Source organism: Haliotis rubra, unplaced genomic scaffold (assembly GCF_003918875.1).
Source record: "Haliotis rubra isolate DU_JTF1 unplaced genomic scaffold, ASM391887v1 Scf909, whole genome shotgun sequence".
Classification (NCBI taxonomy): Eukaryota; Metazoa; Mollusca; class Gastropoda; order Lepetellida; family Haliotidae; genus Haliotis; species Haliotis rubra.
Window position 1 is genome coordinate 7,837 of NW_025767645.1, and position 26,595 is coordinate 34,431.

A 26,595-nucleotide genomic window follows, 5' to 3' on the forward strand; every position below is an offset into this window, starting at 1 on the left:
CATGAACGTGCCATGTCTGGCATGCTGTTTTCAAACGTAGCGACACACGTATTTTTGAGTATTACTTATAATATATGTTATTAATATCATAAATGTATTCATTATTCTCGGATGTCATTGACGGTCTTGGTGTATGATAAAGCGAATGCCATTACGTGAAAACAATGTCATGTCTCTATATATTTGATGATACTTTCATAAGCTATTTTTATCTTCCATTACTACTATTCATGTTCCAAATAGAACTGAATGCATTAACTACCGTCAGTGATAAATGCATGTAATACTATTATAAAAGACTGTATTTACATACACATCAATACCATCATTTCACATGACCATATACACAATATAGGACTTCCAAATCAAGATAATTTTCACAAAAAAATATAATAGAATATTCCATTACCATGATCAAGGGTCTCTGTGATCGTGTGTGCACTACCAACAACTCAGTTGCTTTCTCTTTTGTCTGGTAATGAATGCGTATTTTGTCCAACATATTTTCATGCTCCTAACAAAGGTGAATGCATTTAGATATCGAGCATGGTAGTGCAACACTACTCTAAACGGATGTATTTACATTGACATCAATACCATCACACAACTGATAACCTTTACATAAATACAACCCGATTACGTAGTGGAATCTGTATAAATTGTATTAAAAGGTGTGAAGTCTAGATGAAACTATGTTGTTAACATTTTGTAAGTGTGGGTCTTAAAGTATTGTTCTATTAATGGTTCACAGATGCTAGGTATTTTGTGTGTTGAAGACAAAATAATATAACATTGAGTTTTGTTGTACCGCAATGTGTGGTGTCGGGGTTGGGGGGTGGCGGTAGGGTGGGGTTGTTAATGGGGTTCAATGGTGCTGTGTATAAGAGACACGTACATGCGTATGTCAAAACAATTCTAGGTACACTTCCCCATGCAGAGCATCTATGGATGTGTTTCGTATTCGTTTTCGCGAGTGACACATTTTCCTTTCTTACGTCTCAGGCGTAAAAAGGGGCGGTGGGGTAGCTTAATGGTTACAGCGTTCGCTCGCCACGCTGAAGACCCGGGTTCGACTGCTCACATGGGAACAGTGTGTGAAGGCTTAAGAAATCAAACCAATATCTCGTGTCTCCTTCGCAATGTTATTGAAATATATCGCTAAAAGCATGGTACAAGCAAGCTGTGCCACCCAGGAAATACATGGGATTACCATCAAATCTTCTCCTCGCAATCCACTGTGTCTCTTTGAACTGAGGCATAGCCACTTCCGGGTGACCCACAATAGTGCTGAAGGTGAAGGTTGACCCGCACTTGGGAAACCCAACTACATAGAAGTACGGCAGACAGAGTAACTGGCTGGTGTTTTCTTTCCTCCAACAAGGAGGACCAGAATTCGGGTCTCCTCTGAAATAAGGAGAAGGGCCCGTCAAAGCAAGCAGATGAAGCCGTTTGTTGGAGACTGCAGTATCTAGTCATGAAACTCCAATAAACTCACTCTCAGCAATAGTAAGTTACCCGTGGGATGTACATATTGCATAAATTTATTTCGTACGTGTGCCTTAGTATTTACACTGACAGCCATACATCAAACATGGACAAAAATGTCGGACAGTTGAAGGTTAAATGATATACATGTACATGATAAGAAATAACACTTATGTATATAAATATATCTGCACGTTTTCCGTCAATGTTTATGTAATTTCAAGGACAAAATCGCGTCCACACTCTCGTCAAAATGTGAAGTCATGTGACCGATATTTCATTTAATCCAATGACAAATATTATTTCAGTATAAAAGTCATATAAAATCCCATTTAATCGTTAAACCAGGCAGTAAGATAATATCCACGAAGCTGCCATTTCGTGAGAAATCGCTCATCGGTAGTGGTGTCATACATCAACATTGTTGGACATATGTGGCAATTTCTATGAGGTGAAGGTCGGTTGAATAAAGAGTAAACACAATCACACTGTCCTGCAGATTATACTTGTATTATTAATGTATACTTTGCGTATCGTTCACATATGGTTTCATGAAACTAATTTCATTATCAACATTTAGTATTTTAAACCCAAGTAAAACTGACATAATTAATAAAAATGATATATTTAATTCTTGAAATGTATATATGCACACGTTTTTAAAGGATATGTCTTGTTCATTGAATTTGTTTATGTTGTGTTATAGACAAAACAATGGCGTATAATCATTGGCCAGGTGCGCGTTTGTCACAAATGTTTTGAGTATCATTGTTTTCGATAATTCCGTGAACAAAACATCACGAAAATATTGTGTCCTCTTTCACATCAAATTCTCGCCAAGTGATCTGAATGACTGACTGACTGAGTATGGTTTTTAGCAATATTCCAGCAATATCACGGCGGGGGACACCAGAAATGGGCTTCACAAATTGTACCCATGTGGGGAATCGAACCCGGGCCTTCGGCGTGACGAGCGAACGCTTTAACCACTAGGCTACCCCCCCCCCCCCAAGTGATCTGAGTTACGTTGACTTAGTATTAAGCATACCGGAGTGAGGCCCCCTTATCTTTATAAGCGTGTGACCTTTATGTAGCCGTTTGACGTCATAGGGGAAAATCCATTTTCAACACATATTGCGAGACACTTTTAAGATTGATTGTATAACGTTATACATAAGCACACAAACTAATTTTAATACATACCTATGTCATTCAGGTATCAGGCAGAATTTTGTTCGCTCACACTTTCCGTAAAGATGCCAAATTGAAAATATAGTAGCACAGTACTTTTATCAGTGCACGATAAAAAGCAGAGAAATTTACTGTTTTTAACGCATAACAAAATTAGGAGTAACATTCAGCAGTGTCTACGTTTAAATATGAGTTTATACCATGAGATACGACATTTAATACTCTACATTTCTGTGTAATTTTATGGGTGTAGGTAGATCCAGTGCGGCGCAAACGAAATTCTGGCGCAATGTTCACTTTTCCAGGAAGTTTAATGACGCTCTAATGATACCCCAGGACCTTCATTAAGTTAATGACGCACTAATGACAACAGAGCATCATTAAAACCTTAGTACAACAGAATTTTATGATACATTAGTTAATGAACGTTTAATGGCACGTAAATGCTTCATTAAAGTTTGATACAACCGGGTCCAGGTATAGAGGGTACAGAGGCCATGAAGATCCAGAACTTGTTGTAAGAAGCGACTAACCTGATCCGGTTGTCAGACTTACGGACATGGGTGCCGTTGTACAAAATAACCTTAGCACTAAGCCTACCTTAAGTCTATGTTGAGATATGGGAGTTACGGTCACCTTAGCACTAAGACTACCTTAAGTCTATGTTGAGGTATGGGAGTTACGGTCACCTTAGCACTAAGACTGCCTTAAGTCTATGTTGAGATATGGGAGTTACGGTCACCTTAGCGCTAAGACTACCTTAGGTCTATGTTGAAGTATGGGAGTTACTGTCACCTTAGCACTAAGACTACCTTAAGTCTATGTTGAGGTATGGGAGTTACGGTCACCTTAGCACTAAGACTACCTTAAGTCTATGTTGAGGTATGGGAGTTACGGTCACCTTAGCACTAAGACTACCTTAAGTCTATGTTGAGGTATGGGAGTTACGGTCACCTTATCACTAAGACTACCTTAAGTCTATGTTGAGGTATGGGAGTTACGGTCACCTTAGCACTAAGACTACCTTAAGTCTATGTTGAGGTATAGGAGTTACGGTCACCTTAGAACTAAGACTACCTTAAGCCTATGTTGAGGTATGGGAGTTACGGTCACCTTAGTGCTAAGACTACCTTAAGTCTATGCTGAAGTATGGGAGTTACGGTCACCTTAGTGCTAAGACTACCTTAAGTCTATGTTGAGGTATGGGAGTTACGGTCATCTTAGCACTAAGACTACCTTAAGTCTATGTTGAGGTATGGGAGTAACGGTCACCTTAGCACTAAGACTACCTTAAGTCTATGTTGAGGTATGGGAGTTACGGTCACCTTAGCACTAAGACTGCCTTAAGTCTATGTTGAGGTATGGGAGTTACGGTCACCTTAGCACTAAGACTACCTTAAGTCTATGTTGAGGTATGGGAGTTACGGTCACCTTAGCACTAAGACTACCTTAAGTCTATGTTGAGGTATGGGAGTTACGGTCACCTTAGCACTAAGACTACCTTAAGTCTATGTTGAGGTATGGGAGTTACGGTCACCTTATCACTAAGACTACCTTAAGTCTATGTTGAGGTATAGGAGTTACGGTCACCTTAGCACTAAGACTACCTTAAGTCTATGTTGAGGTATGAGAGTTACGGTCACCTTAGAACTAAGACTACCTTAAGCCTATGTTAAGGTATGGGAGTTACGGTCACCTTAGCACTAAGACTACCTTAAGCCTATGTTGAGGTATAGGAGTTACTGTCACCTTAGCACTAAGACTACCTTAAGTCTATGTTGAGGTATGGGAGTTACGGTCACCTTAGCACTAAGACTACCTTAAGTCTATGTTGAGGTATAGGACTTACGGTCACCTTAGAACTAAGACTACCTTAAGTCTATGTTGAGGTATGGGAGTTACGGTCACATTAGGACTAAGACTACCTTAAGTCTATGTTGAGGTATGGGAGTTACGGTCACATTAGGACTAAGACTACCTTAAGTCTATGTTGAGGTATGAGAGTTACGGTCACTTTAGAGCTAAGATCGGTTTGTACAACGGCACCATGGTTGACTAATGTCATCGTATCCCGATTGCGTAGATCGATGTTCATGCTGTTGATCACTGGATTGTCTGGTCGATTGTTTACAGACCGCCGCCATATAGCTGGAATATTGCTGAGTGCGACGTAAAACTAAACTCACTCACTCACTATCATAACACAAGACAATGATGGCATTATGTTTGCGCCTGTGTGTGTATGCTAAAATACCGTCTCAAAGCCATTTCACGTGTTTTATATGACAAAAACTATGTGTTGATACATGGCATACGGCAATGCAAAGAACAAGAGTGCAGAACTTGAATGACAAGAGAATCAGTGAGAGTCAGGTAGAATGACGTATATTCTGGATATCACTGCATCATAATAGCCCAAGTTTACGGATGAAAATTATCAAACTCATCGAAATCGGAACAGGCCAAGGAAATGTGCCTGTCAGTTATTTGCAATGATGAATAGGCGTGCAGTCAGCTGTTGCTGTACAGAATAGTTTCCGATTGACTCACCACGTCTAGTATATCACAGAAAGAGTGATTGATTCTGCTCAGGTCATGAGTCGGGATGTACAATTGCTTCTAGTGTTAATGGTCACAAACAATGGTTACTGCCAGTAGGATGACTGATGATTATTGACGGCAGGTGCTTGCTATCAGCTGTTGGAAAGTGACGAGGGAATCACAGTCGAGTTGTACAGAGTTGGATCATGGTGAAGGTAGGCTTGAGTGTGTATGTATTTCTATGTGTGAGTGGATGCATGTGTGAGCACGTGTGTTTGCGTACACGTGTTTATGTTTCCATTGTAAATATATATGATTTGAAACATCTATTTATGAATTTGTATTGTTTCACCATCTTCTCATACATGCTTGACTCAATCATCGGTTAGCACAAACAATGTCTTTGTTAGAAAATGCAAATTACAAAAGTAGATTATTATTTTCCTTGGAAGCAACAACGCCTGTAATTCATCAAGGAAAACTCTGTCCTGCGCATTCTTATCACTCCCTGTTCAGTTATATATTAACCGACGCAGTATTTGCAACTGTCTGTTATGTACTGCACGACAGTGTAATCTTCTGGAATAGATAGAACCTTTTGAGCAAGCTGGTATTTCTGGTCAGAAACAGTGTGGCGCAGAATAGTTGTAAGTTCTATCTTCTCTTACGAAGAAACTCAATGGAAATTGAGACTCTCCATAAGAGAAGATATGCCCAGATATGCTGTAATCCATCTAACACCGAGTCTACATAACCTTTACAATCTAATGCATCTACATACAGAATATAACGCCCACATACAACTTGCTACACAAGTCGGTTCAAGAGCCAAATCCTCTACACAATGCACGCTCTGTTATAAGCACTGCTATGGCCATCATGCCCATGTCATGTTACATTGTGAATCTACAATGTGCCAAAGACATCATTTCTATATGGCATTACTTGACCTACTGGATGCAGATGGAGATGTATTAACTGAAACGTTAGATGATGAAGATGCCCTTGTACTCGTTTGTGGTGCAAACCTGCACATCCCTGACCTTAATGAAACAGCATGCAAACCATCATGCTACGTTTTCTGAGTATATCTATTCTTTTACGGATTCTTTGATCTATACTTTCTAACTATAGTTGTTGACAATATCCGTGCTCTGGTGTTATATCTATGCAATCTTCTAATATCTTTTGCAGGAAATTCATTCATTCATTCATTCGTTCATTCATTCATTCATTCCAGGTGAAGAGATGGAAGTGCATCTTTGCTCTTCTCGTACTCGTGACTGTAACTGGTTTGATGAGTCTCAATATCCAGAACTATATACCCATGTCATATAAAATAAATATGGCCCTTAGGACCAATAGCAGCCCTTCCATGGCCATGTACAGCGCACGTGTCCACACACAAATAACGGATGGCCTTGAACACACTGAGGATGACAACGAAGCAGTGGCAGAAGGGGACCTTCTACTGCAGCAACTATCTGCAGGCGACGTTACCCACATCAGCCAGGCTTGTCCCTGGAACAGCGGGACGCCGCCACTTGACGACAAGATGAAGACGAAGTATGAAATACATGATCTATTCCGATTGGTAAGCGTTTCATTTTTTCATCATTAGTGTATTCTAACGCTGATCACTGATATAATCCAGTTTCATATTTGTATTTTATTGTATTATTTTCAACACAGTATCTGCATTCGAGAACTTGGTGAGTAAATAACGAAAAATAGGTGTTTATGGAGACCATATGTATCCGACCTTGTATTAACTCTCCACCCGACCTCATCCAAATATATTCTGCTTGATACCAGTTACCCGTTGTTATTGTTAGACAGGTGCTTGTCTCTGCTTGATACCAGTTACCCGTTGTTATTGTTAGACAGGTGCTTGTCTCTGCTTGATACCAGTTACCCGTTGTTATTGTTAGACGGCTGCTTGTCTCTGCTTGATACCAGTTACCCGTTGTTCTTGTTAGACAGGTGCTTGTCTCTGCTTGATACCAGTTACCCGTTGTTCTTGTTAGACAGGTGCTTGTCTCTGCTTGATACCAGTTACCCGTTGTTAGTGTTAGACGGCTGCTTGTCTCTGCTTGATACCAGTTACCCGTTGTTATTGTTAGACAGGTGCTTGTCTCTGCTTGATACCAGTTACCCGTTGTTATTGTTAGACGGCTGCTTGTCTCTGCTTGATACCAGTTACCCGTTGTTATTGTTAGACAGGTGCTTGTCTCTGCTTGATACCAGTTACCCGTTGTTATTGTTAGACAGCTGCTTGTCTCTGCTTGATACCAGTTACCCGTTGTTATTGTTAGACAGGTGCTTGTCTCTGCTTGATACCAGTTACCCGTTGTTATTGTTAGACGGCTGCTTGTCTCTGCTTGATACCAGTTACCCGTTGTTATTGTTAGACAGGTGCTTGTCTCTGCTTGATACCAGTTACCCGTTGTTATTGTTAGACAGGTGCTTGTCTCTGCTTGATACCAGTTACCCGTTGTTATTGTTAGACGGCTGCTTGTCTCTGCTTGATACCAGTTACCCGTTGTTCTTGTTAGACAGGTGCTTGTCTCTGCTTGATACCAGTTACCCGTTGTTCTTGTTAGACAGGTGCTTGTCTCTGCTTGATACCAGTTACCCGTTGTTAGTGTTAGACGGCTGCTTGTCTCTGCTTGATACCAGTTACCCGTTGTTATTGTTAGACAGGTGCTTGTCTCTGCTTGATACCAGTTACCCGTTGTTATTGTTAGACGGCTGCTTGTCTCTGCTTGATACCAGTTACCCGTTGTTATTGTTAGACAGGTGTTTGTCTCTGCTTGATACCAGTTACCCGTTGTTATTGTTAGACAGCTGCTTGTCTCTGCTTGATACCAGTTACCCGTTGTTATTGTTAGACAGGTGCTTGTCTCTGCTTGATACCAGTTACCCGTTGTTATTGTTAGACGGCTGCTTGTCTCTGCATCTACTGCCCATCACCCGGTTGTGGTCACTTCTAGACTGATAACATTGTAATAATCTACATCGAAACGTCGCCCTGTGCAAAAATCGTAAACTAGCGTCAAAAAGAAACGCCACCAAAATATAAAGATTGTAAATTATTAAAAATAATTGTCAATCTGTTCGAAAAGAGCTAAAAACACATCTCTCGAACACAACCTGTCTATTACCAGTGAACACTTGCACATGAATTTCGTATTTAGTGAAAGAAAAACGAATACACACGCGTAAAATGGAAGCTGTGCACAAAGTTACCCGTGTAAAATTAGGGTATAAAAGTTGACCAGGTTATTCTCTTTCATCATGTTAATTGATTGACAACCAGGAACACGCCTCGTTTAACAGCAGAGCAGAGGGAGAGCGCAATCAGTATGCTACAGATGGGAGCAACACAAGGTCATATGGTTAGGACCATGGGATGCTGCAAATCCACCATTGTCAGACTTGTCACACGGCTACCACAGACTGACAGTACTGCAGACAGGCCAAGGAGTGGTAGACCGAAGACGACTACCCAACAAGACGACCGGTATTTACGGGGGTTTCACCTCAGGAACCGATATGTCACTATGGCGTCATCAAGCGCCAACAGCCTTGAACATCCAGTCAGCAGACAGACTGTGACCAGAAGACTCCGCCATCATGGTATCCGTGCATATCGACCTTTCAAGGGCATGACGTTGACGTGACAACACCGACGTGCCAAACTGAGATGGACCAGGACTGTGCCACACTGGCAGCAGGTTCCAGCTCTTCAAGTCAGACGGACGAGGTCGCCCGATCTGTCCCCACTTGAGCATGTTTGGGACCAATTTTGACGCCGTATTCTGAAAGGTACCGCCATACGATGTCTGTCTTTGGAAAGTTTGTTAACGCTTATACTTCCTGTCCAAATTGAAATGCCAAAATCAGCCACTGACGAGGAACTTTGGCAGTTGCCCTGCAAGAGGAATGGCGTCGGGTGCCTAATCAAGAGGTCAGAAGAGTCGGGCCTGCACCACTGCTAGGAGTGTCCACACCCGGTATTAAACAATATGTGCTGCCCAGAAAGTTGTAACAACTCCCAGTCGATTCTACTGATCGAATACTGGACAATGCACCCCAAAGTCATTCATGTGCCATCAGATCACGAGCCTCGTCGATTTTCTTCTTGTTATCCATTAACAATGTTGCTGAATGATTGCTTTTTACAATAAAACATTTAATGTTACCATAATTTACTTTTGTTTTGTTTTAGACCAGAAATATATTTGGTGGCGATTTTTTTTCAGGACGCTACTTAAGTTGTTTGTACAGTAATCGCTCTTGACAGATGACTGGTGTGTGAAGTGCAAGTTTTACTTTCAAACCAAAAAATAGAAAAGGCTGGAAACACACGCTAACAAACGTGTGATGCAAGATGATTGTCACGATTAATGGCCTACAGTGATTTATCGACCCTTTTGAAAATCGTCAATGAATGATATACCATGCACGTGTATGGGGCTACTGCGTTGTGCACGTGCATTCCGATGCGTTGTATTTAGGGTTGGTGATAAAGAGAAACGGGAGTGCGTCATTATACTTCCTATCCCAATTGAAAGGTTTCCCTGCTTTTTTGAAGAGTATACATGACTAGTACTCTCATTGATGGTGTGTACTGTGCTCTCTACAGCTGGTCATTACCTTGCTGTCGGCATCAACGTATGCAATGTATTGGGAAATGCTGTAAACCTTTACATCGATTCGGTTACTGTCTGTATTAAATGCGTTTTTCTCCAAAGTGACGTTGATACAACGTGCGGCTTTTTTATGGCATAAAAGGCCTTTCGTCTGACTGCAAAACGTACTTCATAAGTTAACGAGAAAGTGCCGTTGAAATGATGATTTATTCATGTGATTTTGTTGACGGACAACTTACAGAACTCCTGGTCAACCCCGGGAAATTCTCTTGCATATTTATAGACAGACGTGTTGTTGTGTCGGCAAGAAAATCGTTCAACCCACAACAAAAGGTTGTCGCATGCATTGGGAAAGGTCAGAGAGTTCAAATATTTCCACTTTCAAGATTATCTTCGGTGCACACCAATCCAAGGGAATAGCTCGAAGAAAGTTAGACACATATGCTAGACAAACTTTCTGATCAGGAGTTAATGGTCGACCACCTCATTAGTGACAATTAACATTTACAATTGCCGCAGGTGTATGAGCAACACCCATAAGTCTGAATTGCTACGTAGGTCTTGTCTGACGTTTGATTTTGTTTTAAATGTAAATGTATTCGAAAGCGCTATCGTTTTGACTGAAGTAGTTGTTAGATATTTGGTCAGACAAATGATATCTTCCTGCAGGGCATTAAAACGCGAGATCGCCAGATCGCGAGAACGCTAGAAAATGAAATGTCGCATTCTCGCGTTCTCGCAATTTCGTGTTTTTGTGGCCCTATTTGACAAGTCGAGATTGCGAGATTGCGAGATTTGACAGCATGTACAAATGTCGCATTCTCGCGATCTCGACTTTTGACAAAATGTGCTATGTACCAAAAACACGAGAATGCGAGATCGCGAGAACGCGAGATTTTGGCCAAATCTCGCGTTCTCGCGATCTCGCATTCTCGCACTTTTAGCATTTTTAGCTTGTTTCCAAAGGTCGAGATCGCGAAAATGCGAGATCGCGAGAATGTCCCTTACAGTATTCCATAATTATGACTTTACTTATGCACATGTAACCTCACCTTTTGATAAACTGTTGTATTTTATTACAGGTGTTTGTTGTATGGCTGTCAGTGTAAATACTAGGGCACACGTATTGCATAAACATTGACGGAAAACTTGCAGATATATTTATATACATAAGTGTTATTTCTTATCACGAAAATCACTTAACCTTCAGCTTAGAGTTGTCCAACATTTTTGTCCATGTTTGTTGTATGGCTGTCAGTGTAAATACTAAGGCACACGTATTGGATTACATGAATTTATGTAATACATCCCACGGGTATGAAATTGTGGAATAAAACATTATACGAACTAATTTTACTGACAGTGAGTTTACTGGAGTAGGCAACTTCCAATGACCTCGATCAAAGTGAAAGTTATGTTATTCCCAAATAAAGTGAAAAGGTGTCAACATGCATTCATAGGACAGAGTCTCTTCCTATGGTGTTTCATGACTAGATATTGTCTCCAACAAACTGCTTGATCTGTTTGCTTTGACGGGCCCCTCTCCTTATTTCAGAAGACATCCGAATTTTTGTCCAATTATAAAAATCCTTGTTGGAGGAAAGAAAACACCAGGCAGGTACTCTGTCTGCCGTACTTCTATGTAGTTGGGTTTCCCAAGTGCGGGTCAACCTTCACCTTCAGCACTATTGTGGGTCACCCGGAAGTGGCTAAGCCTCAGTTCAAAGAGACACAGTGGATTGCGAGGAGAAGATTTGATGGTAATCCCATGTATTTCCCAACTAAGTGACTTTATATGCTTGCACGCTGCTTATAGCAATAATTTCCAGTAATATTACGGCGGGGACAGGAGAAACAGGCTTGATTTCTCGTACATGAACATTCACCTGAAAATGGACTTCTGCCTGTAGCAGCAAAATACTCCAAGTGTCGTTGGACTAAGGGTGATCGATCGTAAATCCCATTCTTCACATTGGCTTACGACTGCCGTCGCACAAAGATTGTTGTGCGCAATGGTGTAGTTTTAAACATTTTTATCCCTGGGCTGTAAAGAATGATTATAATTTTATGTATATACATAAAATTCCAATGTGTAACTCATTAAATCGAATTAGACGTGTGTTGGAAATCTGGTTTTACGAAACATATAGATGCTTTGCATGGGGAAGGGTAACTTCAGCTATTCTGACATGTATACATGCACGTGTCTCCTGATACACAGCGATATAGTAGCATTATTAAAAATTACATGCACTCACACACGCACACACATACGCACGCGCACTCACACACTGTGGTACAAAACTTTTATTTTCTTCTCTTTTTAGGTAGCTCAAATTTGGATGAATTCTTGGACATGTTTTCCTCAGCTACAAGAATAATAGAAAAAAACATGGTTACTGACAACAACACGGGCAAAACATTCCACCCTATGATCACAGGTACGGCACAAGTCATTTACCATCTCTTCTAAGTAAACAAGCATGTGCTCTCTTGCAAAGGCCTACTTATGGAAGGGTTCAAAGGCCCTCCATTCTGAACGTGTAACAAATATTACTTGCTAAAAACTACTCATAGTCTTACACACTGTACATAGTCTTCCAATAGGAACCTGACGATTACCCCGGACTGAGACCGAGGACACGTGCAGTACACTTACCACAACATATTTGCACTTGACTGGACTCACTAAGTCCTTCTTTGAAATGGGCCCACGTTTCCATTATTGGTAGTCAGCATACATCTCCCAGTGTGGAAACACTGAAAACAATGCTGAAACATGTTCAGTATTTAATTAAGTAATTAAGTTTAATTTCATTATTCAATCACTGACTGTCCGTTATTTATGTTAATTCTCATTATTTAGTTGTAATTCACATTATAAAATATAGCACCTCAGAGCAAGAGAATACCGTGTCTTGACCACTAGTATCCCCAGGAACCAGTTCCTTCCGGCGTTAACTGAACATAGCTCCGACAGTTATAACACCAGGTCTCCTGCCCTACCGGTGGCTCCCCACTTCACAAAATGTCCTGAAAATGGAAGTTTGACGCCACCCAGCAATACTCCTGTCATGCGGCGACAGACTGTAAACAAACCACACAATCAGGTGATCACTGGACCGAAAAAAGTAGAAATACCAGACAGTTAGATCATTTTGATTTACGTCAGCTCTGCATAAGTGCAGAGCGAACGTTGTTTCTGAATAAACAAAAGATGGGATTGCAGAGGAACCGGCAGTGTAGAGCCAATGGCAACCTCACGCTAGCCAGAAAAGCTATTTTGTGAGGAATATGACAGGTTTGTCAGGAGAGAACGGGTTTCAAGAGACAGAACAAAGCGGTTTGAGATTCGGAACCGTATTCCCGATACAGCCCGTTTGTTATTCTTAAAAATCCCAGCCTGAAAAAGCTTACCGCTAAATGCAAGGCCTCAGTAAAGTTGTAAGAAAGAGTTATGGTACATTTCCAATAGGACATTTCCAGATTTTGAGGAGAAAACTCCAGTCCAATGCATTTCCAGTTTTGACTGTAGCCCTATGTTACCGTGTTTCCAAGGTGTATAACTGTCATGACGTTGCATGTGTTTATGATGTTGTGTGGTGTTCGTGGGTTAAGACATTATGCTTCTTAACTAGCTCATTATCCTTCATAAACACACGGTGCGATACAGCTGGAGTCGGACAATGACTTCACAGAGGTTCCAGCTGACTGAGGGAATAGTTGAGGTACCTTGATCTATAGATGGCATGCGTATACATCTCAGGGTCTCATTTGGATGACAGTTCCTTTGATCGCTGACTTTGTGTCTTGTCAGTTGAGAGCTTCACACCGAGATTCTCCCACATGTCACATTTAATCGCTTTCTGTTTGGCATGGTGCCTCTAGCGGCCATTGGAGCTTGTTTACTTTAGTCGGAGAAGTACACAACTGCGTGATGTACATGACGACTTGTTGGACTTTCACTGTATTGAAGAATCAGTGGCTGAGTGTGTTTAGATCACTAACTGTGTATATTTAGATCACTGACTTCGTGTGTTTAGATCACTGACTTCGTGTTTTTAGATCACTGACTTCGTGTTTTTAGATCACTAACTTCGTGTGTTTAGATCACTGACTTCGTATGTTTAGATCACTGACTTCGTATGTTTAGATCGCTAACTTCGTATGTTTAGATCACTGACTTCGTGTGTTTAGATCACTGACTTCGTGTGTTTAGACAACTAACTTCGTGTGTTTAGATCGCTAACTTCGTGTTTTTAGATCACTGACTGCGTATGTTTAGATCACTAACTTCGTGTGTTTAGATCACTAACTTCGTGTGTTTAGATCGCTAACTTCGTGTTTTTAGATCACTGACTGCGTGTGTTTAGATCACTGACTTCGTGTGTTTAGATCACTGACTTCGTGTGTTTAGATCACTGTCTTCGTGTGCTTAGATCACTGACTTCGTGTGTTTTGATCACGCACTTCGTGTGTTTAGGATAAGGTGCCTCACACTCATCATCAGTTTGTGTGGAATATCATCATCAGTTTGTGTGGAATATCGTCATCAGTTTGTGTGGAATATCGTCATCAGTTTTGTGGAATATCATCATCAGTTTGTGTGGAATATCATCATCAGTTTGTGTGGAATATCGTCATCAGTTTGTGTGGAATATCATCATCAGTTTGTGTTGAATATCGTCATCAGTTTGTGTGGAATATCGTGTGGAATATCACCATCAGTTTATGTGGAATATCGTCATCAGTTTGTGTGTTTGTGTGGAATATCGTCATCAGTTTGTGTGGAATATCGTCATCAGTTTGTGTGTTTGTGTGGAATATCGTCATCAGTTTGTGTGGAATATCGTCATCAGTTTGTGTGGAACCACGGATAAGGGTAAATAGTTACGTGGACGCCTTCATCGTCCCCACAATGGCTGTATTGGACTGTATACTGATAACAACCCCTCTTATCACAAGGGGAGGGCTCTCCTTCCACAGCCTGGCAGAACTCACACTGGCGTCACCTCCCTGGGAACTATAACTGCACGGAGCCTCGTGTCCTCAACCCTCACTACATCTACCACCTGAACCCCGCCACCAAGATCATCATCGTCATCAGGAACCCCACTGATATGTGAGTATCTCCTGTACACTTCACGATCTTCTTACCCTATTTTCTGTACATGGTACAGTTACACAGCAATTACAGATAACGCTACTAGAATGTATCACACTGTAATATACGTTATTTATTCATCGTTACATATGTATAACATATATATTGCACCATTCATTATGGTTAAGATCATCTGGGGCGGTGGGGTAGCCTAGTGGTTAAAGCGTTGGCTCGTCACTCCAAAGACCCGGGTTCGAATCCCCACATGGGTACAATGTGTGAAGCCAATTTCTGGTGTCCCTCGCCGTGATGTTGTTGGAATATTGCTAAAAGCGGCGTAAAACCAAACTCAGTCAGTCAGTCAGTAAGATCATCTTTCGTCACACCAAAGCCTCGGGATCGATTACTCTCATGAAAGTACATTAGGAAACCCATATCTGGTATCCAGTGCCGCCATGCTGTTTACAAGTAAGCGGCATGAAACACAGACTCAAGCCAGCAATAGTTATACACGCTACAAATTGGTGTGTCTGTTTGTGTGTGTGTACTGCATGATCGAGGACTCTAAGTTATCGTGTCTGGCATGACAATCTTAACTATCACAAAGAGCAACGACCGTACTTCGGGCCCACCGTGTCTGGCTTGAGTGAGTGAGTGAGTTTGCTTTTACGCCGCGTTTAGCAATATTCCAGCAATATCACGGCGGGGTCACCAGAAATGGGCTTCACACATTGTACCCATGTGGGGAATTGAACCCGGGCCTTCGGCGTGACGAGCGAACGCTTTAACCACTAGGCTACTCCACCGCCCCTGTCTGGCTTGACAACCTTAACTATCACCATGACAACGACCGTACTTCGGTTCCATTATGTTGACTCGTATTACCAGAACGTGTTCCTGGGTAGGATTCCTAATACGGCATCACCACCGGTGACATATCTATTTACTTTGCACCGTCTAAATATCGATGACTGATTCAGGAGGATTTCTGAGTACAACTTCTTCAATCGCCATCACCCAACGGCAGAGAAGTTCCATGAGGAAATGGTTGATGGCATACAGAAGTTTGAAGGTTGTCTTTCACGGTTTCCCCTAAGGACCTGTGCATACAACAATAGTGAGATAATGAGAGTGAGTCGTGGGCTGGTAGTTGTTTAAGAAACGTGCAAGACCACGTGACATATACACCTGGCTAAAGGTTCAACACCCCCAATAAGGTTGACAAAGCTGTATGTTTCTGTAAGATCATGTCTTGACTACAAGAGACAACGCAAACGGACAGCTTCCTTCAAAGATATGATAATTGATATATGGCAAATTACACAAATCATCTGTTTTGGCTCTACATGAATCCTGTCACATTTTGAGCTACAGAGAGGATCATTCGTTTATGTTATGAGACAAATATGTTAATTTGTAACCTGGGAATGTTGGCCAGTCAATATCTAGTGTAGCCACATCAGTTAACGAAAGTGTACAGACACTGGTGATGTTGACAGTTACGTCACGTACATCCTTTTTCCGTTGTCAGACGCCGATCGGCCTATACCACGTGTTCATCAGTGACTGGATGAAGGTGTTTCCCCGGGAACAGATCTTACTCGTCAGATTGGAAGACACGCACGATGATCCTTATTCAAGCTTCTCAAATATATTTGAGTTTCTTGGCCTGAGTAAAATATAGTTTTCAGACTCTTTCAAGATTGGGGTAAACATTAGGCTCGGCTTAAGGTGTTCAAATGATGATGACTGATTAATTATGACCTCGTATCAATCAATCAATCAATCATTTTATTCTCAAATAACCACTGTTGATTGTGCAAGAGCAAATACAATTATTTTACATATAAAAACAAATGAAACAGATACGTAATTATGAATAATATCTATAAATACAAAATATAAGACAAGGTGGCTGTAACTACTATACCGGGCTGTTTAAATCGTTTTTGGGGATATTGTCTCTTCAAACACAGATGTCCATCAGTGGGTCCACAACACTTTATTCGGCAGCTAAGTTTGTAATTACATGATAGTGAAGCAACGGCCAGGCAGCATCACAGAGGCGATCGTCAGCCCACCTGCCTAGCCGCTGTCCGAGGGTCAAGTCCCCTTACATTAAGATTTCATTGTCTATATACTACTGACTGTCAGGCTGCCCTGTATCGTATTACGATACATGTATGGTCAACCTGCAGTATCCAGCATACACCTCATCCACAATGTTAAACTTCCGTGGCCAACCGGCCATACTCTAAGGCTCATTAGGGTTAATTACACGCTGGCAGCTGATCTGTACATGGCTGTCCTGATGGTCATGATAATAAGCTGCTGCTATTTCATGTATATTGTCAGCACTGTGATTTAGATGTAGATAACACAACTTTAACTTAACTCAGAGAGAATATACAAAAACATGTCTATATTTCCCGATAAAACCCATACCCCATCAAAGTGCCTACGACACTACTATAACAGTTTATGTTTCTGATAAAGGATGATACTTTTGATCCAAATTTTGATAAATTAGTGTCATTAGTAATATAATTTTAACAAATTTTTGCAGACTTTTGTTTTTGGAGATGATAATTGTATTTTTCTAGCATCACAAGGACTTTGACATTCACATATAATATGAAATTCATCAGCAATAGATGTAGATTGACAGTTTACGAGTTCTATGACAGCGTGGTATGTTCTCCCATCGGCCAGTTTCTATCGGTAGATTGTGGATAGATGTGGATGAATCTTAATAATAGAATATTTATTCGTTTTGTGGAAGATAGGTATGTGTCAACTAGTGGATTCTTGTTAAGGTATTGACAATAATATCCCTTTGAGCTTGAAGCAACATCATTTCGCCAGTCTACACTATCAGTTGTCCTACTTCCATTTTGTGGAAGCCGCGGTGGCTGAGCGGTCTAGGCGTATGACTTGGAGTGCTTAGGTGCCTGACTGTGATGGTGTGGGTTCGAATCCCGGATGGACTCAACCCCAAAAGTACTAGTATTTGTACTTTACTAAGAAACTGTAATCCCAAATATAACATACGTTATATCTTTTCTCCACTTTTGAATAAATTGATCTATAAGTATTTGCTCTACCTGTGAAGCAAGCCACTGGGTTGGACGGACTTTAACATAGGTTCAAGGAGCCGCCATGTTTGTTCGCTTTGTATGTACACGTGTAACGTCAGCATCTTTCTTCAACAGGTCACGTGTCTCGACTAGAGCTTCAAAACATCATGAGTGGAAGCAGGATGAATCAAAGAAAAAGGGCATTTACAGCAAAGAACGAGACTCGACGAATACTGGACGATTTTTTCAAACCACACAACATCCAGCTTGCAAAATTGTTGAACAACACCATCCCTATATATGGTTAGACATTCACATTCGTCGGGTGGTAGTAAAACAATTGCTTCTCCTGACGTCTGAGTGAGTGAGTGAGTGAGTTTAGTTTTACGCCGCACTCAGCAATATTCCAGCTATATGGCGGCGGTCTGTAAATAATCGAGTCTGGACCAGACAATCCAGTGATCAACAGCATGAACATCGATCTGCACAATTTGGAACCGATGACATGTGTCAACCAAGTCAGCGAGCCTGACCACCCGATCCCGTTAGTCGCCTCTTACGACAAGCATGGGTTGCTGGAGACCTATTCTACCCCGGATCTTCACGGGTCCCTGACGTGTGAGATTTCAGTGCACATTTCACCATGGCTTGTTAAAGGTGGTTTATCAACGTGACGGACACATAGACACAGTGTACTGACACCGACCTGACCTGTTGCTGTTTAATCCACTTACTGTCGACACCAGGCAGAGACCATTTTCTCTTTGTTTACCAAACAGTAGAAGTGTAAAACAAGAGTCACGACTCTCAATTAAACTACTTTAAACCATTACTAAACCTGCTGTCATGCCAGCCTACTACATACCACTCGCCATCTTGGAGAAGTTGCCAGCTGGGGAGGTTCCATGTTCCAGGCATTTTAGAAGTTGAGTTGGATGAGCAATGATGACAATGTTTTTGATAAAAGAAGTTGTATATCCATAATTGTGTCATCAGTCTTCATCTATTGATTTGTCAAGCTATCAAGAACAGTTTGGTATGCTTGATATTTTCTTAATGACGGGTACACGTATTGCACGTGATGCACGTGCATATCTAAAATCACTGTTTGGTGAGGGCTGGGGTGTTTGGCTTAGTAAAAATCATAAGTGTTCCGATATGTATGGATAAAGGGTTCACACTCATTTTCCAGGGTGACAACACTCCAACTGTCAAGGTATTAAAATATGGTTCGGGTTATTTTTTTTCAATTCAAATTGTGCTCATTATGGTCTATGATCTGACTTGTGTTCAGAGCGACTCTCGCGGCCGGGGGATCGGGAATGAGAAACCAGATTAAGTTAACAAAGGTTATAAAATACAGAGCTGCAAGTAAACAGATATTGTTGACTTGTTTACGTCTTGAAAGCATTACTCTACCAATCAAAATAGTATTAGTATTAGTATGGAATCCTTGGAGGGACATTGTCGCCTTGTCGCACTTTGGTTAATTTTACGACTTTTTGCTTAATTTCGTGAGGGTGACAAAGCGACAGTGCAACAATGAGACAATGTCCCTTCTAGGATTCCATATATTAGCGACTGTGACGGTAAACACAACATCATATCCCTGCAGAGAAGTTAGATATAAAGATACAATAAAACTTGTCAATAAAACGTGGAACTTGAGATATATTAACACTGGACATGATAAACCATTTCAATTCAACTCCTTCATCAGAGTGATTGAATTACTATTCGACGTCACGTGATCATTACGTCAGCCACATGGGCCAAGTCTACATATATTTACACTAGTTCAGTTTAAGTGCACAAGCACTTAAGTTGACAAATATTCATTATGGACACATTTCATCATTACAATACAATTTACAATTAAAAATACCAACTTTAATAAAAGAACGGGTACATTTGTCATATATATACATAGTTATAATTTATGATACAGATTAATTTCTCTCAAATAGCTTACAATGAGATGCCTCGGGTAAACAGTCCAGATTCACTGCTTGATGATGAACGCTTCAGATACACTGAGGATAATCTCTCACACACACACACACACACACACACACACACACACACACACACACACACACACACACACACATCCCCCCTGCAGGAACCCAGGAGTAAGTCAACTGTGGCCATATCGTCGTAAAATGCCCCCCTCGCGTCTTGACTGACAACCCAAGTAGGCCTGAACTCATGAAGCATATTTCTTCCTACCTGGATGCCCAACCTTCCTTCCTGGATGCCCCACCTTCCTACCTGGATGCCCCACCTTCCTTCCTGGATGCCCCACCTTCCTACCTGGATGCCCCACCTTCTTTCCTGGATGCCCCACCTTCCTTCCTGGATGCCCCACCTTCCTACCTGGATGCCCCGACTTCTTTCCTGGATGCCCCACCTTCCTACCTGGATGCCCCACCTTCCTTCCTGGATGCCCCACCTTCCTACCTGGATGCCCCACCTTCCTTTCTGGATGCCCCACCTTCCTACCTGGATGCCCCACCTTCCTTCCTGGATGCCCCACCTTCCTACCTGGATGCCCCACCTTCCTTCCTGGATGCCCCACCTTCCTACCTGGATGCCCCACCTTCCTACCTGGATGCCCCACCTTCCTTCCTGGATGCCCCACCTTCCTACGTGGATGCCCCACCTTCCTTCCTGGATGCCCCACCTTCCTACGTGGATGCCCCACCTTCCTTCCTGGATGCCCCACCTTCCTTCTACGTGGATGCCCCACCTTCCTACCTGGATGCCCCACCTTCCTTCCTGGATGCCCCACCTTCCTACCTGGATGCCCCACCTTCCTACCTGGATGCCCCACCTTCCTTCCTGGATGCCCCACCTTCCTACCTGGATGCCCCACCTTCCTTCCTGGATGCCCCACCTTCCTACCTGGATGCCCCACCTTCCTTCCTGGATGCCCCACCTTCCTTCCTGGATGCCCCACCTTCCTTCCTGGATGCCCCACCTTCCTTCCTGGATGCCCCACCTTCCTACGTGGATGCCCCACCTTCCTACGTGGATGCCCCACCTTCCTTCCTGGATGCCCCACCTTCCTTCCTGGATGCCCCACCTTCCTTCCTGGATGCCCCACCTTCCTTCCTGGATGCCCCACCTTCCTACCTGGATGCCCCACCTTATCATACGGTCTCGGATATAACTGTTGATAGCGGGTTTGAAATCAGTATTCGGGATAAGCAGTGACGATGGCGGTTTGTCCAGAGCTGGTTCAGCTGCAGCTTCAGCTATTGTGTTACCTATTGTGTTACCTGCTATTGTGTTACCTGCTATTGTGTTACCTGCTATGCCTACGTGACCTGGTAACAAGCAAACGACAATGCCATATTTGCCAGTAGAAAGATCGCTGTGAAGAAATGTCAATGATGATTCGAGGAGACACTTTGAACTGCCTGCAGGCAAGACAACAATTTTGAGGAGAATTTTAGAATGGTTGTGTTATTTGATACAGCTGTAAAGATAGTTTTGGCCTCAGCAGTGAAATTAAACTAATATCTGGCAATGTGAGGAGACAGTCTTGGATCCGTTGACTGTGGCAATCTTCTTTGGGTCCGTCTGTAAAAATGTATTTATGCGTGTTATTTATTTATTTATTTTTTATTTTTTTTATTCATCTTTTCTTTAGGTACAAAACCATGACATCAAGTAACAGTCAAATATAACCATGCGTTTGTATACATAGTTTGGCAAGCATATTATAACAAATGACATTGTAGGGAAATGGGTCGGTTGTACGTTAGTATTATCAAAACAATTGGTGACAATCAGACCAAACTCCAACAAATTTGGTAAAATTACAAGAAGAGATGGCATGTGTTCTCTCGATATTGTAAACTTTACTTATTTCATTTCTGACCATATCGAAGCTTGGTGTACAAGTATATGTTCGTATTCTAAAAAGAGTAAATTTGACAACTGTTATCAGGAGATTAAGGACATCGTTATTTTTTTCAGAGAATTTTCTTCGTATGGATATTCAATGTGATATCTGTTTTTCTTCTTATGGATATTCAATGTGATATCTGTTTTTGTTCTTATCCAATTGGGAAATTGTTTCCATATGTTTTTAGATTTTGGACAGTCGTAAAAGAGATGAATTCCGCTTCCTGGTGCATTTTTACAAAATGAGCATAACTTACTCTCTACATACCCCATCTTAAACAAAAGTAGGTTTATTGATGAGATTCTATGCACTGAAGAATATTGGAACCATCTAAAGTCTGAGTTTGTGTGAGCTCGAAATATAATCTTTTGATAAGATTTCCATTCCTTTTCACTTATATCTGTTTCAAGTTCATCTTCCCATTTCTTTTTATAGCTATACATAGCAGAGTCTGAAATTGGAATAAGTATATCATAATATGTCCTACAGCCTTTCTTGGTTTTAAAGATGTCCTGTATGTAATAAGGAAGAAATGGTAATTCAAGTTTTTCTCCAAATGATATGTTGTATGTTTTATAATATTGTTTGACTGATCTTACTAGGCTTCATATTCTAAGAAGTTCGTTTTTAAGTGGTTTCTAGTTTGCTCGGGAAATTTTGATATGTATACATTGTTCCATCAGTATCTATCAAGTTATTTACATATGTTATGCCTATTTTAGCGTAGTGTTGGTACACGAATGTTTTTTTATTCAAGAGAATTTGTTCATTGTGCCATAAACATTGCGATAGAATATCATTGCCCTGAACAACATTTTTATTTTGCAATGACGTATAGAAACCCAAGGCTAAAAGTGCGCTTTTCCAAAAACAGATTTGTTTTGTTTATAGCTCTTTGTTTCTCCCTTCAGCAGGATATCTGGTATGTTGTCATAGTTTCTGTATAATCCATTATGTCATATATTATGCGTGTTATGTTTAGAGCGTAATAGGCTGTATTCCTGTTAAAAAATCAGAAGTTTTGTTTTGGATGTTCAGGTTTGGTCAGAATTAGGTCTAAATCTGACTTCCCTATCTGCCAGGACGGACAAGGCAGGAGCAGGTATGGTTACTGAGATCAATCTGTCCTGCAGAGATGTCTGGTTAAATTCTGTTCCAGGCGGTGGATCCAGGATGGTTGGAAGCCTAAGTTAATGCTGGCTGTGATCTACATGAACACTGTTCAGTGATGTACTGCTGTGATCTATTTGAACACTGTTCAGTGATGAACTGCAGTGATCTATTTGAACACTGTTCAGTGATGTACTGCAGTGATCTATTTGAACACTGTTCAGTGATGTACTACAGTGATCTATTTGAACACTATTCAGTGATGTACTGCAGTGATCTATTGGAACACTGTTCATTGATGTACTGCAGTGATCTATTGGAACACTGTTCAGTGATGTACTGCAGTGATCTATTGGAACACTGTTCAGTGATGTACTGCAGTGATCTATTTGAACACTGTTCAGTGATGTACTGCAGTGACCTATTTGAACACTGTTCAGTGATGTACTGCAGTGATCTATTGGAACACTGTTCAGTGATGTACTGCAGTGATCTATTGGAACACTGTTCAGTGATGTACTGCAGTGATCTATTTGAACACTGTTCAGTGATGTACTGCAGTGATCTATTGGAACACTGTTCAGTGATGTACTGCAGTGATCTATTGGAACACTGTTCAGTGATGTACTGCAGTGATCTATTTGAACACTGTTCAGTGATGTACTGCAGTGATCTATTTGAACACTGTTCAGTGATGTACTGCAGTGATCTATTTGAACACTGTTCAGTGATGTACTGCAGTGATCCATTTGAACATTGTTCAGTGATGTACTGCAGTGATCTATTTGAACACTGTTCAGTGATGTACTGCAGTGATCTATTGGAACACTGTTCAGTGATGTACTGCAGTGATCTATTGGAACACTGTTCAGTGATGTACTGCAGTGATCTATTGGAACACTGTTCAGTGAAGTACTGCAGTGATCTATTTGAACACTGTTCAGTGATGTACTGCAGTGATCTATTTGAACATTGTTCAGTGATGTACTGCAGTGATCTTTTTGAACACTGTTCAGTGATGTACTGCAGTCATCTATTTGAACACCGTTCAGTGATGTACTGCAGTGATCTATTGGAACACTGTTCAGTGATGTACTGCTATGATCTACTTGAACACTGTTCAGTGATGTACTGCAGTGATCTAATTGAACACTGTTCAGTGATGTACTGCAGTGTTTTAATTGAACACTGTTCAGTGATGTACTGCAGTGATCTATTTGAACACTGTTCAGTGATGTACTGCAGTGATCTATTTGAACACTGTTCAGTGATGTACTGCAGTGATCTATTTGAACACTGTTCAGTGATGTACTGCAGTGATCTGTTTGAACACTGTTCAGTGATGTACTGCAGTGATCTATTTGAACACTGTTCAGTGATGTACTGCAGTGATCTAATTGAACATTGTTCAGTGATGTACTGCAGTGATCTAATTGAACACTGTTCAGTGATGTACTGCAGTGATCTATTGGAACACTGTTCAGTGATGTACTGCAGTGATCTATTGGAACACTGTTCAGTGATGTACTGCAGTGATCTATTGGAACACTGTTCAGTGATGTACTGCAGTGATCTATTGGAACACTGTTCAGTGATGTACTGCAGTGATATAATTGAACACTGTTCAGTGATGTACTGCATTTATCTATTGGAACACTGTTCAGTGATGTACTGCAGTGATATAATTGAACACTGTTCAGTGATGTACTGCAGTGATCTATTGGAACACTGTTCAGTGATGTACTGCAGTGATCTATTGGAACACTGTTCAGTGATGTACTGCAGTGATCTATTTGAACACTGTTCAGTGATGTACTGCAGTGATCTATTGGAACATTGTTCAGTGATGTACTGCAGTGATATAATTGAACACTGTTCAGTGATGTACTGCAGTGATCTAATTGAACACTGTTCAGTGATGTACTGCAGTGATCTATTTGAACACTGTTCAGTGATGTACTGCTGTGATCTATTTGAACACTGTTCAGTGATGCACTGCAGTGACCTATTTGAACACTGTTCAGTGATGTACTGCAGTGATCTATTGGAACACTGTTTAGTGATGTACTGCAGTGATGTAATTGAACACTGTTCAGTGATGTACTGCATTTATCTATTGGAACACTGTTCAGTGATGTACTGCAGTGATCTATTGGAACACTGTTCAGTGATGTACTGCAGTGATCTATTGGAACACTGTTCAGTGATGTACTGCAGTGATCTATTTGAACACTGTTCAGTGATGTACTGCAGTGATCTATTGGAACACTGTTCAGTGATGTACTGCAGTGATATAATTGAACACTGTTCAGTGATGTACTGCAGTGATCTAATTGAACACTGTTCAGTGATGTACTGCAGTGATCTATTGGAACACTGTACAGTGATGAACTGCAGTGAAAGTTTGAAGTATTGTGGTTTAAACATATTTATTTCATGAAAAAGCAAAGACAGAATTTTCATGAACTGGATTGGTCAACAAGCTCGAAAGAACTTATATGAAGACCGCTCCAATATACATAGATATATGAAACAGTATCATGACAAGAAAAGATGATATCTAAAATGAAAGTAGATGGTTTGAAAGTTTGAAGTATTGTTTAAGTGAAGGTTCGTCAGCCTCCTTATGCTAACTACAGCCGAGACCCTGAAAGCTCCACAAGAGAGCCTTAGGCCTTGGTGGTGGATAGAATAATTTTCTTTCTTTCTTCAGAGTCTTTTTCTATGATGTCTTTTGCATGCTCCACTAAAGACACCGAAGCCGTAATCTGGTTTAGAGCGAATGAATTACGTGTACAAGTGAAGGAGGGTTGACTGATTCCCTCCACACTTAGTATTTGATCTTGCTAGACTCAGATGGTGAAGGCCTCTCGTACTTGAAATTTGTATTTTGAAAGTTTAAAATTCGAGACATGAACTTAGGGAATCTGCGTCAGTCCAACAAATCTTTTAAAATGCCATGTTTGTAAGTCCAAAATGATTGAGACAGTATGTTGTTTATTGACAGTGGATTTTTTTTATAAATTCCGTTTCTATAAATTCCATTCCAGACGCCACCAAATGGTCAATGGTACTCCTGATGTTTTTTTGTGTTTTTTTCTTCGGGATCCACACTGGATGTTACTAAGGAGGTTTTTAGGGGGGGTTCCCGTTTTGCCGGACGCTTTTGTTATAGATAGAGATTCACTGATGCGCGATAATCCTTTAAACAATAGGGTATTAACTTATAGTCTGTTTCGGCCAAAGAAAGTACACACTGTTGCTTCATCTCGATATTTCATATTTCACCAATTCAACATTTTGGGTACATTTTATCTTCATGATAAAATTCATAAATACATATTTCGTACATTTTCAGAAAACACAAAAATGGTAACTGAAGACATAAATAAATATGAATAACTATTTTCTGAACTGAACTTGATCTTGATGGTGGTTGTGTATGTTCCTGGAACTGCTGAGAACATCACTGACGGTGTTGGCCGTTGAAGGAAAACCTGTCTTACATTCCAAATGAAC

The 26,595-nt window shown here is 41.0% G+C and overlaps 2 protein-coding genes across 2 annotated transcripts; both read left to right on the plus strand.

Moving 5' to 3' along the window:
* Nucleotides 1–5,259: 5,259 nt before the first annotated feature.
* Nucleotides 5,260–18,436, plus strand: LOC124264092 (carbohydrate sulfotransferase 15-like). Its single transcript, XM_046698815.1, has 8 exons — nt 5,260–5,432; nt 6,458–6,811; nt 11,428–11,632; nt 12,200–12,313; nt 14,838–14,994; nt 15,957–16,107; nt 16,508–16,649; nt 18,189–18,436. The coding sequence occupies exons 1-8, from the start codon at nt 5,424–5,426 to the stop codon at nt 18,359–18,361; spliced, it is 1,305 nt and encodes a 434-aa protein (XP_046554771.1). The 5' UTR covers nt 5,260–5,423; the 3' UTR covers nt 18,362–18,436.
* Nucleotides 18,437–20,261: 1,825 nt separating this feature from the next.
* Nucleotides 20,262–21,269, plus strand: LOC124264084 (extensin-like). The gene has a single exon (XM_046698806.1). It carries the CDS (start codon nt 20,262–20,264, stop codon nt 21,267–21,269), a length of 1,008 nt encoding a protein of 335 aa, XP_046554762.1.
* Nucleotides 21,270–26,595: the final 5,326 nt, after the last annotated feature.

Coding starts and splice junctions, on each gene's coding strand:
- LOC124264092 (XM_046698815.1), top strand. Junction 6,812..11,427: donor TACATGATCTATTCCGATTG/GTAAGCGTTTCA, acceptor TCCTTATTTCAG/AAGACATCCGAATTTTTGTC. Junction 11,633..12,199: donor TGCGAGGAGAAGATTTGATG/GTAATCCCATGT, acceptor TTCTCTTTTTAG/GTAGCTCAAATTTGGATGAA.
- LOC124264084 (XM_046698806.1), top strand. CDS start 20,262: ATGAAGCATATTTCTTCCTACCTGGATGCCCAACCTTCCTTCCTGGAT.